The following is a 17,350-nucleotide window of genomic DNA, read 5'->3' as shown; positions in this document are numbered from 1 at the left end:
TTGGCAGATTATTTATTTTATATGGTTTGGTCGTAATAACGGAAATTTCAAATCAAATATGGTAGTCATTTTATTTTATACCTTATACTTCACAAATGCTCATAGCTCAGATACAGAAAGGTACATCAACTTAAGGGTATTTGGAAAGTGGTTTGTACCAAATTAAATGAATATGAGCCAGAAAAGGCACACATTAATTGTATGCGGGAATTGTCTGAATGTAGGTCAGGCAGGCGAAAGGCATAGGCCCTATAGCTGGAATGGAAGGAGGCCTGGGTTTAATTCATAAAGATTTTTGTTTCCCTTCAACGATAATGTTACTTTGAAATCTAATGATATCATTTCTATTGTATTGTCATATATAATATTCATATCAATCCCCCAGCCACCGTGGGGAAGCAGAATGAATGGTTGCTCTTGAGATCGGGTTTCAAGTCCCGTGGATGTGCTTCAATTGAAGCCTCTTTTTTTCTCTATCATGTGAATGGTAAAGTCAAGCCAAAAATGCTCTGGTAGGCGTCTTGGTGGTGCAGCGGTAAGGGCTGTTGGTTAACGCTCTGTAGACTCCGGTTCGAGTCCCCGCTCACAAGGCTGTGAAGAACTGGGAACCCCCAAAAGGGCCCTCCTGCTCAGAACCAGGCTATCAGTCCCCTGATGGAGTATACCTTAATGGATACATCTTATTTCTCTATCATGTGAATGGTAAAGTCAAGTATAACCTCCAAACATGTTCTGGTTAGTGTCTTGGTGGTGAAGCGGTCAGGGCTCTCGGTTAACGCTCTAGACTCAGGGTCGAGTCCCCGCACGCACGGCTATTAAGAATGATGAGCTTTCAGACACTGTAGGTTCAGGTACCCTGCCTGCTCAGAACCAGGGTTCACGAGGTACGGTAATGGATACATCTTATTTCTCAATCATGTGAATGGTAAAGTCAAGTATAACCTCCAAACAAGTACTAGAAAGCGTCTGGGTGGTGCAGCGGTCAGGGCTGTTGGTTAACGCTCTGTAGACTCAGGTTTGAATGCACGCACGGCTAATAAGTATGATGAGCATTCAGACAAGATGTAGGTTCAGGTGCCCTGCTCAGAACCAGGGTTTAAGAGGTACCGTAATGGATACATCTTATTTCTCTATCATGTGAATGGTAAAGTCAAGTATAACCTCCAAACGCCCTGTAGACTCAGGTTCGAGTCCAAGCTCACCCGGCCACCAAGATAAGAGTACCCCAAGGTTGGCAGACCACCACGTTGGGGTATGTGGCAGAACCCCACCCCCCCCCCCCCCTCTCGGGGGGGTGGGGGGGGGGGGGGGTAAGGACTAAAGGGGTCTTGCTACTTGCAGAGGGGGGGGGGTGGGGTTCTGCCACATACCCCAACGTGGTGGTCTGCCAACCTTGGGGTACTCTTATCTTGGTGGCCGGGTGAGCGGGGACTAGAGAAATAAGATGTATCCAATACGGTAGATTTGTGGATTGAGGGATTATCCTAGGTGTCATCCAACTCATTGGCTTCCTTCCATCCAACTTTATCCGATTCGCAAGAGCTCCGACTGATCTCTTCGGTTTTACAGTAGGCAACAGAAATCAAAAAAAAAAAATCTGTGTTCCTCAAGGTTTACAATGGGATTAAGGGACTTTTCCCTCTTCTTGGAAGGGTTTCATAATAGATGGCCCCCGTGAAGTAGCCTGGCAAGCCAGACCCATATCGGAAAGAGATTGGGTCTGGTCTCGTACGGTGGCAGTGTGGGCGGGATAAACGGTTGTCTTTCAAGTTCCCTCTGCACGCAATAGGATAGCGCTACGACCAATCAGAGCAACGAAGAAGGTGACGTAGTCAGAGCGACGGAAATTTCCATGGGGAAGTGTTGCGAATGGTGGGTTGAGAGAACGGAGACCAACGAGGAAACTTTTACCGTATCCGGTCGGCAAAACTCAGAATACATATACAATACTTTCTTTTCCAGGAAAGACTTCAGTGCAGTTCTTTGTTCATTTCCCAAAGAAAATGATAACTTCAAGTCTTGAAGAGTCGCGGCCAAAGCCGAGTAGAAAGACAGCTGTTCGCCAGCAGCAGCAGCCATTATTGTTTACCTTTAACACGGAACCGTCGCAGCTCTGTCGTCATTCGGCTCGATTCCGCCCCTCACGATCTGATTGGCCTGTCCCATTTTCTGTTTCTAGCAGCGAAAAACGACGACAGAAGGCTAGTCCTCCCTGGCTGCAATTTAAATTTGCTGCCGCTAGGGGCCTCTAGATTTTTAGGCTACCCGTGAAGCCCTTTGAGGCTGTAAATGTGATTTGGGGCTATCCCGGTAATTCCTATCCTCGGGCTCAGGAACCCCATCCGGGGCCCCTGATATGCATGCGGGGTCACAGGAGACCCACGAGCTAGTATCTGATGATCCATTTGAACACACTATGTTTTGCTTAAAGGGATCATGGCTATTACCGGGAGAAGTTGTATATTGTTGGGTAAGATCAATTTGTTTTGATGCAGATGCACAAAAGTTAAAGTTGGGGTGGACTATTTCCCCTTAAAAAAATACACACAATTTTAAAATAGAAAATAATGTACAAATATTTATCCAGCCGTTTCCGCAATTTCTATAAAACATTGAATGAATAAATAGATTTACTTACTATACTTAGAAATCGCTTATAACGATAAAAATTCGATAAATTGCACAGCCCGACTCCCTACCTCCATCCTCCCTCCCCACCTCTCTGACATGCCTCCCCCCCTCTCCCCCCTTCTCCCCCTCAGTCCTGCTGGCCCAGCCCATCGAGGACGAGTGCATGGAGGGGCTGACACTGAAGATCACGGACTTCGGCCTGGCCAGGGAGTGGCACAAGACCACCAAGATGAGCACCGCTGGCACCTACGCCTGGATGGCCCCCGAGGTCATCAAGGCCTCCACCTTCTCCAAGGGCAGCGACGTCTGGAGGTACGCATGGGGCCCCCCCGCTGGGGGTCGGGCGGGGCGCCGCGGGTGGAGCACGCGCTGGGCGTCCGAGCGCGTGGGGGGTGCAGAATGACTAATTATCAATGATGAAATTATTGGTTAGGTTTTTTTTTTTGGTCATTCGAAACAACGTGAGCGGTCTTCCTCTCTTAGATCGCAGACTGCGGCCACTTTTGATTGGTCGGAGTCGGCCCTTGGTGGGGGGCCCCCCCCTGTTGTGCAGCAGGGGTCGGTGTTGATGTTCACAGTCGGGACACCATCAAAAGAAACAGACGAGTTAATGAAGAGAGAGGGAGATGGACTGATGGCGAGGGGATAGGGAGAGGAGGGGGGGGGGGGTAGGGGAGAGGGGGGAGGGGATAGGGGGAGGGGTGGAGGGGAGGGGAGGGGTGGACATGTGACGGCTGCTTCAAAGGACTGCTGTGTGCGCTGTGTGGAGGGAGACGTGTGGCTGGGCACACTGTCCTATTGTGTCTACTACTGGCACGGACGGACGGACGGACGGACGGACGGACGGACGGACCGGCTTGCCGAAGGGCAGACGGAATGACACACTCCTTCGGTGTGTCGTTTGATTGTGTGCACCTTTTGTGTAGATGACATGACGATGTGTTTGCGTCCACGTCTCCAATATGTGAGTGTGTGTGTGTGTGTGTGTGTGTGTGAGTCTTGACTGCATAGACAGGTTTTCTGGGCCACTTCACAGCAGACAAGCACATGCAACCAGGGGGCATAAACAATTAAAACAAACAACCTTCAAGATGGCTAGGATTTGTTGTGCCGTGAACTCGGCAATCCCAAAAGCCAGGGATATAACTTTTTTTTTTTACACACCATGGGGTTGATTCCCTATACTAGATACAAGAAATTATTTATTTCAAAGGCTGGATTTGAGTTGTAATATTATTATTTATATGCACATAGATTTACTTTGATACACCTGGCTTTGCTATCAGATACGTGTAGGCTATCATTTTCTTATTAGTGAGATTTGTTTTGTTTATTAATGAACAGCATAAGTAAGTAACCCAGTTAACTAAAGCAAGGCTTCTAACCCTTTCTCAAAATGACAAGAATGCCAATTCTGTTATTTATTTATGCAGTCAAATTATAATCTTTGTGTCAGCGATGTTATAATGACACTACAAACAAACATCATTTACATCACATTGATATGAAAAGAAAGCCAAAACAAACACATTCGCCTCTGGAAATTGCAATTCATCCTTGCATCATCGGGCTGAATCAGACAAAATGCAGTACAATGCAGCTGTTTATATTTGTATATTTATAACACTGCTGTAGTCGCTAATGTGACCACAGTCGATTTTTGCAACAGTTCATTTCCCCCTGGCTGCACGCACAGCCAACCATGTTTGTAATAGGTAACCCTGCCATGGACAGATAGTACATATTTAGACAATTTGTCATGGAAACATCATGACCAGAATGAAATCTGTCCCAAGTTGAGACATCTAGCACTATATCATGTGGTAGAAGAAGTGACCCAACATACCACAGAGGTATTGATCTGAAGTTAATCATTAAATAGCTCTTAAAAATACCAAGGGTTTCGGCCCGACTGCGATTCTCCACCAAACTCTAATAGATCTGTTTAACATCAGAAAGTCCGTTCAAAAGTCCAATCTCTCCCTCTCTCCCTCCCTCTTTACCCACCACCCTGTCCCGGTCTCTCTCCATTTATCTTTTTTTGCTGTTTTTCGTCTCCCTCGTTCTTCCTCTCTCTGGTTCCCGCTTTCCCTCCAGCTTCAACACGCCGACCCTGTTGCAGCAGTGTATCGGTTAAACCCTGTTATAAACTACACTGTGATAACAATAATCACCCTACTCTTTATTATAGTGTGTGCGTTTGCGTGTGCGTGTGTGTGTGTGTGTGTGTGTGTGTGTGTGTGTGCGTGCAAAGACCTTTTTTTCTGATGTCACAAGCCGATTGAACATTATCATGGTTGTAGTATACAGACTGATCCCGTTAGCTCTGAGGATGGAGCTCTGCACTGGAACACACTGTTTAGCTTTATTGTCTGCATCACATAATTAGTAACAATCGGGCATTAGTAAAAAAAACACACAGGTATCTCACCCACACAAGTACCCCTCTGACCCCCCTCTCAACCACGCTCTGACCCCTGTCTCACCCCCCTCTCCCTCCCCAGCTACGGCGTCCTGCTGTGGGAACTGCTGACGGGCGAGGTGCCCTACCGGGGGATCGACGGGCTTGCGGTGGCCTACGGCGTGGCGGTCAACAAGCTGACCCTCCCCATCCCCTCCACCTGCCCCGAGCCCTTCGCCCAGCTCATGTCAGGTACGACCTCGGTCACCGGGGGGGGGGGGGGGGGCTGGATTGCTATGGCCTGGGACCATAGCAAATGTCAGGAAGAGAGGGACGGTTTCTCTCAGGGAGATCGGGAGAGAAGGAGGGAGGGAGGGAGGGAAGGGTTAGAAATAGACTGAGTTGTAGGATAGTGTAATGATGGCTACATATTAATTTGATACAAGGGTGGTGTAAGTAGAATAATTTGAATTCACATTTTTGTGGTAATATGGTACGGAATCCCTGATTTGCAGCCCTGAATGTGTCCTGTACATTTGCGTAACAATTGTGTGGCAAGCACATTCTGCCAAAAAAGACAGAACTGTTGGATTCAAATCCACCTTCGTTCACTCCTTCCTGTTTTCCATTTTTAAACGGCGTGACGTGACTTGATGTCAGCAGCTAGCCCAAATGAAGACGCTGAGAAAGTAGCTTTTAACCTTTCAGCATTTAGCAGCTCCGCCTTCCCTAATTGGTCTCTCAAACTTTCAGTATAGATCTGGGACACAAGAATCGACCGCGCAATGCGTCTCGGCAACCGTGACATGCGTACGGCGAGGAGCGGAGTCGTGAGCGAAAAACTCAGCGGCTTCAGAGTTTGAAGTCTGAAGCCGCTGGAATGTTTTTTAGATGCGTCATACGGCCAAATTGTGCTGTGTGGCGACGGGGGCGAAAGGAAGGGAAATGTGTTTCCTCTGTTGATTAATGTCAGCACTGCAGGAGGAAGTGATATCAAGGCCGAAACAGCGGGACTTGTGCAACGGGTACTTTTATAGAGCTAGTTTACCAACAACTTATACTCATAACTCATGACGCATATATGCATGTTGTTGTGCGTGTGTTTGCATATGACTGTCTGCGTACGTGTGTGCGTGTGTGAATGTGTGCATATGACTGTGTCGGCGTACTTTTATGTGATTGTGTGCAAACAACTGTGTGCGTATTAGTGTCTGCCTACTTTTGTGTGTGTGTGTGTGTGTGTGTGTGCGTGCGTGTGTGTATGCTTATTAGGGCGCACTCACACTAGGCCATCTGTATCGTGCCCAAGTCCGTTTCACACCTAACCGTGCTCAAGTACGGGTGTCTGGGCCTTAGTGTCTAAGGGCTTTAGTGTCTGCGTACTTTGTGCGTGTGTCTGAGTGTGCATATTAGTGTCTGCAAACATGTCTATATGATTGTGTGTGTGAGAGTGTTTGTATGTGTGTGTGTGTGTGTGTGTGTTCGTGTAATCATGCGTGTCTCTGTGTGTGTTTGTGTGTGTGTGTGTGCATATTAGTGTCTGCATACATGTCTATATGATCGTGTGTGTGTGTTCATGTAATCATGCGTGTTTCTCTGTGTGTGTGTGTGTGTGTGTGTGTGTGTGTGTGTGTGTGTGTGTGTGTGTGTGTGTGTGTGTGTGTGTGTGTGTGTGTGTGTGTGTGTGTGTGTGTGCAGAGTGCTGGGACCAGGACCCCCACCGCAGGCCCAGCTTCGGCTCCATCCTGGCCCAGCTGCTGGCGCTGGAGCGCCAGGTGCAGGAGGACATGCCCCAAGACTCCTTCCACTCGCTACAGGACAACTGGAAGCTGGAGATCCAGGACATGTTCGACGAGCTGCGGGCCAAGGAGAAGGTGGGAGAGTGGGGGGGGGGGGGGGGGGGGGGCGGAGGGGGGGGGGGGGGGGGGGGGATGGAAGCCATCGACCCTTCAATGTATTCATTCATTAATTTGTTTGTTCATCCATCAATCCATCATATATCCATCCATCCATCTTCCCTCCATTGATTCATCCATCCATCTATTCCTGCATTCATCCATCCACCCGTCCTCCACCCATTTACCCATCTGTCCACCAATGTTTTCAGTCGTCTATCCAATCATTCATTTGTTGATCCATCCATCCGTCATCACCCATCCATCATATTGGTGCCAATATCATACGGTCACGTGTCACCTGTCACTATCTCTCTCTAACACACACACACACACACACACACACACACACACACACACACACACACACACACACACACACACACACACACACACACACACACACACACACACACACACACACACAAACAAACACACAAACACTTCCAAACCCCGACACACACACACACACACACTTACACACACACACCCTGACACCTGGTTCACTCCGCCCGTGTGCCCCCCCCCGTCCCCCCCCTCCCTGCAGGAGCTGCGATGCCGCGAGGAGGAGCTGAAGCGCGCGGCGCTGGAGCAGAAGTCCCACGAGGAGTTCCTACGGCAGCGGGAGCAGCAGCTGGCCCAGTGGGAGCAGGACGTGTTTGAGCGGGAGCTCAGCCTCCTCATCCTGCACATGAACCAGGAGCAGGAGAAGCCCAACGTCAAGAAGAGGAAGGGCACCTTCAAGAAGCACAAGCTCAAGTCCAAGAACGGGGAGAAGATCAGCATGCCCCAAGGTGGGTGGGGGAGACGCCGTGTGTGTGTGTGTGTGTGTGTGTGTGTGTGTGTGTGTGTGTGTGTGTGTGTGTGTGTGTGTGTGTGTGTGTGTGTGTGTGTGTGTGTGTGTGTGTGTGTGTATGTGCGTTTGTGCAAGTAAGCAGTATTGATTTACCAAAACCTACTGCGCCTGCTTGACTCTCAGACGGATACCTCAAGACGTTTTTCGTTTTTTTTCTCCCTCAGCCACACACTCCAGTCACATCGTAAAAAAGCCTTTTACTTTACGATCTTTACGAGACCTTAAAATTTAAGAATTTGTGATGTGGGCAACGACGAGTGGTGTAAACGAAAAAGGGGGAGAGGGGGGGTGTCAGTTAGCCTCAGAGAGAGAGAGAGAGACAAACCGCGATGAAGATTTATCAGACAAAAGTCCTAAAAAAGTGTTGAGTTAATTTGAAACATCTGCGCGCCTCGTTTATTCATTAGCGGGAGGGCTGGCTAATGACGGTACATAATGACGGCGAATGGCGTGGAGCGCGGCTCTCATTAAAATGTGTTTTGTGGCTCTTTACCATTGTTGTTTATTATCATCACCATTATTATCATCCGGCATCAAGCGGCGACTCTCCGGCTCGGAGTGCTTTAGAGGTTTATGCTCGATTTGTCGGAAAAAAAAAATCAGTGGTGTGAATTGAAACGACAGGAGAAGGAGCTAATATTTTCGAGTTTTTTTTTTATGTATGCATTATTTCTCTAGTCCATTAGCTTTTATCCAGAGTGTTTTGGATTCAGTGGATTCAGATCCAGGCTCATTAAAGAGCAGCAGATAGGGCTTAAGGCTTAGTTTTGGTTCCACGTCGACGCTACAGACCCATTACATCCTTGCGGACACTCCTTGCATTCAACGCAAGGGCCTGACGTCTGCCTCCCAAAAATTGTAACCTTGTGTCCCGGCGATGCAGCAGCAAGGACTGTGATTGGTCCGCTCACTAAAATCAGACGCCAAAACAGGTTAACGACTGCGTCGAAGCGTCTGCGTGGTCATTGCGTTGCGTCGACCTGGAACAATAATTGAGCCTTTAGGGGGGGCATCTTCCTCAAGGATGCTTACAGATTAGACGGTGGACATCGAGGGTTTGATCCCAGAACATTTCGGGTGCGCCTCCCATCCCCCGACCAGTTGTTGATCCAAGAGAGCGAGAATAAGTGTGGCTACATTTAGTGTAATTTACGGCTTTTATGTTTGTAAGAATTGCAAAAGGCCAGACCCTAGAACTACTAAAGCGGTCTGTCTGGGAGGCAGTGATGGACTTCTGAGATCTCTCTTGTTTAAAGTGACAATGCAGAGGCCTTGAGGTGCTCTGGATAAAGGAGACATAACAGCAACTCTAAATGTCACCTCAACATTTTTAGCACCCCAGTGTGTCACACTAAAGATAGATATACAAGGCTGGGATCTGCAGGTTTGTGTGTTTGTGTGTGTGTGTGTGTGTGTGTGTGTGTGTGTGTGTGTGTGTGTGTGTGTGTGTGTGTGTGTGTGTGTGTGTGTGTGCATGGGGGGGGGGGGGCTGGCTGGTGGTGGTTGCTTGTGGAACAAGCTGTCGTGTCTTGTCGACACAAGCGATACACTTTAACACTAATTTTACCTGGTGTGTGTGTGTGCGTGAGGGCATGTGGTTATGCATTTATTTTAATATGAAGCTTGTCTTGTAAAATATCAACCTTATCGCACTACTGGCAAGGTGTTCACGATGCAGAACCACTATTATTTGATTATATCTTTATTTTATTGCTGTCTTCCTTTCTCTCTCACTCATTGTTCCTTGCTGTATTCTCTCTCTCTCCACCTCCTTCTCTGTCTGTCTGTCTGTCTGTCTGTCTGTCTGTCTGTCTGTCTCTCCCTCTACATCTCTCTCTCTCTCTCTCTCTCTCCCTCCCTCCCTCCCTCCCTCCCTCCCTCTCTCTCTCTCTCTCTCTCTCTCTCTCTCTCTCTCTCTCTCTCTCTCTCTCTCTCTCTCTCTCTCTCTCTCTCTCTCTCTCTCTCTCTCTCTCTCTCTCTCTCTCTCTCTCTCTACCTACATCTCTCTACCTCTACCTACATCTCTCTACCTCTATCTACATCTCTCTCTCTCTCTCTCTACATCTCTCTCTCTCTCTACATCTCTCTCTCTCTGCCTCCAGTCAGTCCAAGTGACAACAGCCGGGCGTTCGGTCTGAGCCCCTCTTGGCCCCTGGACAGCCCCTCCCTGAAGCAGGCCAACGGGGAGCTGAGGCCGGGCCCTCACTGGAGGCCCCAGAGCCCCAAGAGCCCCAAGAGCCCCAAGGTCCTGAGGCTGAGTCCCCAGGAGAGCAGGTACAGGAGCCCCGTCCAGTTGACTGTTGTTTTTCATGTATCCTCATTTACCCAGGGTCCTGCGACTGGTTCCCCAGGGGAGCAGGTGGCCTGTGAGATGCCTGTTTATTATGACAGGCCTGTTTATTCAATACATGTACTTTTTCATTTCGCGCACTGAGGTTTGTTGTGGTCGAGGTCTCTCCTGCGACTGATTTTCTCACACCCCCAATGAGACAATTCTGAAGAAATACACGTAAAATAGAAAAAATCGAATAAGGTACAGGGTCGACATTCACTTGTAGCGCCCTGCTATGCTTGACAAATGAAATGGTACGGCCATGTTCGCATAACCCTGTATCATGGACATCACTTAGGGAAAATGGCGCTCAACCTGTTCCTGCTGTGTAGCTTGTCAAGCAGCCTGAAAAAATACGTCATACGCCACTGTTCGGTCTTAACATCATTGGCTTTTTACCGTTTGACAAATGGCCATTCAGAAACGGCAGCACGTTCCATCTATATCGGATTGTTCACTTTCCGTTGCGCTTGCCAGTTAGCAGTAGGTCTCCGGTATATATACTTACGATCCTCAGGTTACACTTAGGAGCAGTTTCCCTTGATGGACGGTACAGTAAGGGCTGCCGGCGCTGGGTTGACAGAAAGAGCACATCAACGCCACGTACTTTGTGAATCGAACCTTTGAACCGACCTGTGTGTGCGTGTGTGTGTGTGTGTGTGTGTGTGCGTGTGCGTGTGTGTGTCCGTCCTCCAGTCTGTCCATGAGGGCTAAGCTCCTGGACGTGGACAGCAACGAGAACGGTGGCGACTCCCGCAGTGACTTCGAGGAGTACCACCCCTGCACGCACACGCCCCCCCCTCTGCCTCCTCTTCCTCCCCAGAACGGTAAGACCGCCAGAACGGTAAGACCGCCGGGACGCAAAGGGGACGGACGCAAAGCGAGTCGAGACCGCCGGGTTGAATCGTTATGCTCATGTTTTCATATTTAGTAAAAGTTAGTTCATAGTTTAGTTTTGGGTGGTTTGGTGGTTTTAAAATGAGCCAAAGTGCATTTCAACGTCTCCCTCGTCTCCTCTTTATAAAGTCAGCGAATTTGTGTGGATAAAATCAAACGTAATGAAAACATTTCACCTTTGGCGTGCAGATGAAGTGGGAGCGGTGTGAGGCGGTGTGACTAAACGCTGCTCCGTCCCCGCCCGTGGGGTCTCTCTCTGCAGGCGCCTCGCTGAAGGAAGGCCTGCGGCTGCCGCTGCCTCAGGGTGACTCCCTCCGGGTGCCCGACCCCCCGTGCACGGAGGAGGGCAGGGGGCCGTCCCCGGCCGGCTCCCCCAGACCGGAGCGGGGCCCGCTGGGCGGTCTGTTCCAGAGCACCCACCAGGCGCTGCTGGGCGGAGGCACCCTGCTGGCCTCCGTCGCCCTGGGGCGCCGCCTGGACGTCCTCCCCAGGGTGCCTCCGCGGACTAACCCCCCCACCAGCCCCTCGTCGGACCCCCACCACCCGCTCCACCACCTGCACCACAACCTGCAGCGGGCGGCCTCGGAGCCCGAGCCGTCGGCCCCGCCCCCTCTGCCGTCGCCCCCGGACGCGGCGGTGGTGGACGACCTCATCACCTTCTCCTCCTCCTCCTCCCTGCCCCTCCCCCGGGCGCTGTTGGACTCTGTAGCCCCGCCTCCTCCGACCACGCCGCCGCCACCGCCTCAGCCGATGGCGCTGACGCCGCCGCCGCCGAACCCGCGGGAGAGGAGTGGGCCCAGGGCCCCTCTCCTGCCGCCGCCGCACAGCCCCCTGGCCCCTCGGACCCCCCCACCGCCGCTGCCGGGCGGGGCCAGTCCCGGGGAGCCCGCGCCGGGGGCCGGGGCCCCGTGGGGGGCCAACGGAGAGGGCGGCAGTGAGGGGCCCTCCCCCTGGGAGCACCAGCACCCCCGTCCCCTGCCCCACCCCCACCCCGCTGCGGACCGGAGGAGGAGGGCCTCGGGCCAGGGGCTGCACCCCTCCCAGCTCGGTGATTCTACCGGAGATCCCTCCTGCGCCTGTCCCCGAAACGTAGCTTTGTGTTATTATTTTTGATACTCACTAAAAGTTGATATAATTTCGTTTTTTGTTGACACATTACGTTTCATAAAGTTTTTAGTTTCAAAGCATCAAACCTACGTTTTAAGTTTGATGTTGACATATTTTTTTTAATTGTCTCAACACAACTGTTTATGTTGACACATTTTCTATATGCCGGTATTCATCATGCAATTCCTTCCTCAGTTTTTTGGTTGAGGCGTTCGCCCAATCGGTTTGTTCTACTTAATCGAAAGACAAAAAACGCAAAGTGTCAGAAGCGTGTCGACTGAACTCGGCGTGTGTTTTTCATCTCGTAACACCGTCGAGACTTCAGTGCTTATTTAAACTTCAAAGCCTTTCTCTCAGCTCCTTGCTCAACACAGGGCAGACACTCCTACCGCACTACCTGTCTGATGCTCCTCAGATAGATATCGCAGATGAGTTGGTTATGGTTTAAATCACTCGCGCTACTTTACTCACGCTACTATGAGTTCTGAATAACCACACAAAGTCTTGGCACCTGTTTGTCACAAACTTGTGTTCGTCCCTATACACATATATCGAAGAAGGCCAGTCAATTTATAAATATTCCACGCCCAGCTTCATTAAAAGCTCATTTAGATAAAGGTCAATTTCAACCTCACTATAAATTATTTTAAGGTAAATGCAAAAGGTAGCAATGGTTAGTGACTTGTTACTATTTTCTTTTGTAACGTAATCGGTGCACTAGTTGAAGGGAAACCTGCTTTTATAATCCACCAACGCTATTGCATTTCAGACAAAACAATCAAGGCTTACTTCACTGTCCGTAATTGCAGCAGAATAGGTTTCTGTGTTTTGCATGTTTTCCTTTCGGCATTTTATTTAAAGAGCAAGTGGATTTAAGAGCCGCCCCCGGGTTCCATTTCACACTCTATATCGGTTGCGTTTGATTCACAAAGCCCTGGATTCTCCACAGAGAGGTGCTTATGGACAGTAGTGGCCCCAGGTGCCAGCGCAGATGCACCTGGCTCTCCTCCAGCGCTAAGCAGCCATGTCTTACTCCATGACTCAGCTGGCTCTCAAGCTAGTGATATAGCTGTACAAGCTATAGTCATGTAGCAGATCTTAAGTTGGTCACATAGAAATGGGAGCTAGTCATTGTAGCCAATATAAACTAGTGATATGTCCATACAAGCTCGTCATGTAGCCAATATAAACTATCTCTATAGCCATACAAGCTCGTCATGTAGCCAATATAAACTACTAAAACAGCTGTACAAGCTAGTCATGTAGCCAATCTTAAATTGGTTCTTTAGAAATGTGAGCTAGACATGTAGCAAAAATAAACTAGTGATATACTGTAGATATAATTAGTCCTGAGCCAATAGAAGCTAGTTATATTGATATAACTAGTCGCAAAGCCAATAGACACAAGTAATATTGAAATACGATGAGGGCTTGTGGGCAAATATAGAAACAGTGTAGCAAAAAAAGAAATAAAAGTTTTTTTGAATTGTTTTTGTTTGTGCATCTGTGAATAGCGACATAATTCAGTGGAATTTATTTGGGTTATTTGGTTATTCAAATTTCTTTTTTTTCTGGTTGATTCTCCTTTTGACACATTGACACTCTTGGAACGCTTCAAACCATGAACCAGATTTGGCTAATTTGTTTGGCCTCTGTCACACTCGTTATTGTCTTCGGTTAACGCCGTCATTGTTGCAATATTCAACACACTTTCTCTTCCAACACTTTGTGACAACTTGGCGCGGCGCCCCGCGGTTCCTCCTCAAATACAGTTGTTCGAGGAGCCTCTTTTCCTAATCTGTCAGCGTTCATTCGCGACCAACCGCTGTTTTTGTTTTGCTTCGCGACAAGCGCCGTCCTTTATAGTTACACCCAATTACATCTTGTCGTCTCGTCGAAGGACAGCTCTCCGCTTTGCTAATGTTATGCATTTGTGGCCACGCTACCTCCTTCTTTTCCCGCCTTGTTGCAATAAGCATAAGCCTGTTTAACTCCGACAGTTAGGCAGCTCTTTTAAGCTAGCCGTCTTTGTTGTGATGGTAATGACTCAAGTTTATTTTGACATCCCACCGAGAGCGAGGGAGGTCTGTCGTTGAGTGCTTCACGAGGCTAGCCCGCACGGACGCAAGCACATACACACGTACACATATGCACACAGGCAGCCGCACACACACATTCATAAAGAAACGCAAACACAGTGATGCACACACACACACACACACACACACACACACACACACACACACACACACACACACACACACACACACACACACACACACACACACACACACACACACACACACACACACACACACACACACACACATGCTGTGGTCAAATAACTGACACTACGACACTGACCCATCCACTTGCCAGAAATCTATCCCAGGTTTTTAATTGCTGCAAAACAATTTTTTTCTTTAATGGCACTTTTCTGTATTGGCTGATTCGGAAATGATAGTTCTACTTTTATTATAGTAGATTAATTATAGAATAATTATAAAGAAAACATATTGTGAATGTTATTTCATTATACACTATTTGTGTTACACAACCGCCTGGATATCATTGGGATGCCGTAAAGGTAACATTCCTCTGTCTGAAAGAATGGTAATAAATTAGAAATAGTGTCCCGTTTTAAAGGTGCATTATTTAGAATTGAGTAACAAACAGACTTGGCAGAGATGGATTTTAATATCCATGAGTTTGCTTTGATCTGTTAATCAAATACGAATCGTGTTTTTCATAGCTTAGAATGAGCTCCTAATATCTTCATAAGGGGCGGGTCTTCTTCTGCGGGGACCTGCCATTTTGCATCTCAATGTTTCTACAGTAGCCCAGATTGGACAAATGGCTATAGAGAAGATGCATTTTACATAATTGACCATAATCACTGTCTTACTTGTAAGCTGCAACCTATACTTTTTCATGCTAAATAACTCAATCAAATAACTAATCTACCAAGGAACCTCCTCACTTGATGGATCATTGTTGCTGGAGGATGGGAAGCAGTGGCTCCGGAGGTGGTGCAGGTTGTCTGGCTACCTCAGCTTCCCCACCGCTAGACGCCAATGAATCCTAAACTGTGCACTTCTAAATGTTGATGTTTTTCATGATTAAATGGAGATTTCATAAAGGGGGATGTCATGTTTAAATGGTGATGTATGAAAATGTCATATTTAATAAAAAGAAAATCATATTTAATTGAGATGTAATTTAGGTTTATGAAGAAGGGTAATGTTTAGAGGACAGTCATATTTTAAATGTTCTATGTTTAGATTATATTTTTTATGGATAAAGATTTTTTATTAATGTTTATTTAGTGATGTTTGACTTCTAATGTTTACATGATAATGTGGAAATGGTAGACTTTTTGTTTGAATGATAAAGTAGACATGCTAATGTTGACATGATGATATTTGACCTCTAATGTTTGAACACTATTGTTCGAACTCTGATGTTTGAGCTCTAATGTTTGACCTCTAATGTTTAGCCTCTGATGTTTAGCCTCTGATGTTTGACCTCTGATGTTTGACCTCGAATGTTTGAACTCTAATGTTTGACCTCCAATGTTCGACCTCTAATGTTTGACCTCTAATGTTTAGCCTCTGATGTTTGACCTCTGATGCTCCGTGTCCCCAGTGCTGGACCTGCCTATGTGCCAGGACTCCCGGGACATGGAGGACAAGCCGACGGCCACGCCCTCCCTGCTCCCCAACCCCCGCCTCTGGAGCCCCAAGACCCGCCGCCTGGAGGTCAACGTCATCCCCCGGCCCCGCCCCTCGCCCATGCGGCCGCGCATCGACCCCTGGAGCTTCGTCTCGGCCGGCGGGGCCGGAGGGACCCCCGGGGGGGGTCACGCCCCCGCCCGGCGCTTGGAGAGCCAGCCGCTGGGCTACCACCATCCCTCGTCCACCAACCCCTTCGCCGGCTGCCACCCCTTCCCCTCCCCGGACTGCGACCCCTTCGCCCTGCGGGGGGCCCCCGACCCCCAAGACATCGAAGGCCCCAACGGCGGCTTCGGCGGCTCTGCCTTCGACCCCTTCTCGCCGCCCTTCCCCACCACCTCGCGCTCGGCACCGTGCTCCGCCAACGGCTCGCCCACGCTGCCCACCGCCCGCCTGGCCGCCCCGTTCCACGCCACCGCCGACTCGGCCGCGCTCATCGACCTGGGCGATGAGCGCGGCAGGGAATTCGCAGGGAATCTGAAGACAAACTGACGTTTCTTTGGTCGTCGTCTTCGTTGCCCGGTAAGGGAGGAGTTCCAAGGCTCAGCATTGGTTTGTTCAGCCCCTGGAAAAGAGAGAGAGAGAGAGAGAGAGAGAGAGAGAGAGAGAGAGAGAGAGAGAGAGAGAGAGAGAGAGAGAGAGAGAGAGAGAGAGAGAGAGAGAGAGAGAGAGAGAGAGAGAGAGAGAGAGAGAGAGAGAGAGAGAGAGAGAGAGAGAGAGAGAGAGAGAGAGAGAGAGAGAGAGAGAGAGAGAGAGAGAGAGAGAGACTCGTTTTTCTGCAGGCATTGGTCATTGCTTTGACAACCAGCAACTCTGGGAACCAAGTCCCAGACCTGCTGTTTTAATTTCTCTATACGTCTCTCTCTCCATCACCCTCGATCTCTCCTATTATAAGCCTTTTCAAACTCTACCCTTTGAGGTGCTTTGACGGTAAACAGTCCGAACACCCACACACAGACACACACGTGCACTCGCTTGACTGGGTTTGGCCCCAGAAGACTCTGATTTCAAGCGGGGACGATGCACAGGTTCCTCCTGAAGCGTGAGGGAATATAAAAAGTGTGAGATTAACCTGTCGTTCAGGGAAGACACTATGAAATGGGCTCAACGCGTTAAAGAGAATTAGCGCTGCTGTGCTCCAAATGTTTTGTGTGCAAGTATGTCACTGTGTGTGTGTGTGTGTGTGTGTGTGTGAGTGTGTGTGTGTGTGTCTGTATCTGTGTGTCAGTGAATGTTTGTAGATGTGTGTCTGTCTGTGCCCTGTGTTTTGTTTTGTTTTCCTTTTGCCTTAAATCAGGGTCTGGATTCACAGTGGGAGAAAGCAGCCCTCACAGTGATTGTTGAGCCGGCTTTGTCCTCAGACGAATCCCATTTAGGCACACGCCATTCTGTGGCACACAAAAGGCCGTTGAACCAGAGGTGAAACCTCTCTGAAACTACACAGCCACACCATTCACGATCGTTGCTCTCATGCCCAAACCAGGCCTGCACCCCACCTAC

The 17,350-nt window shown here is 48.9% G+C and overlaps 1 protein-coding gene across 1 annotated transcript; it reads left to right on the top strand.

The window, feature by feature from the left end:
- The first annotated feature begins 1,418 nt into the window (after window positions 1-1,418).
- On the top strand, window positions 1,419-16,342 carry LOC115529944 (mitogen-activated protein kinase kinase kinase 11). Its single transcript, XM_030339091.1, has 9 exons — window positions 1,419-2,470; window positions 2,763-2,943; window positions 5,136-5,284; window positions 6,731-6,906; window positions 7,475-7,721; window positions 9,886-10,057; window positions 10,812-10,942; window positions 11,275-12,060; window positions 15,765-16,342. Exons 1-9 carry the CDS (start codon window positions 2,437-2,439, stop codon window positions 16,340-16,342), a joined length of 2,454 nt encoding a protein of 817 aa, XP_030194951.1. The 5' UTR covers window positions 1,419-2,436.
- Window positions 16,343-17,350: the final 1,008 nt, after the last annotated feature.

Source organism: Gadus morhua, chromosome 17, assembly GCF_902167405.1.
Source record: "Gadus morhua chromosome 17, gadMor3.0, whole genome shotgun sequence".
In the NCBI taxonomy this organism is placed as follows: Eukaryota; Metazoa; Chordata; class Actinopteri; order Gadiformes; family Gadidae; genus Gadus; species Gadus morhua.
Note: the sequence above shows the minus strand (reverse complement) of the source record. Positions and strands in the feature narration are given on the sequence as shown.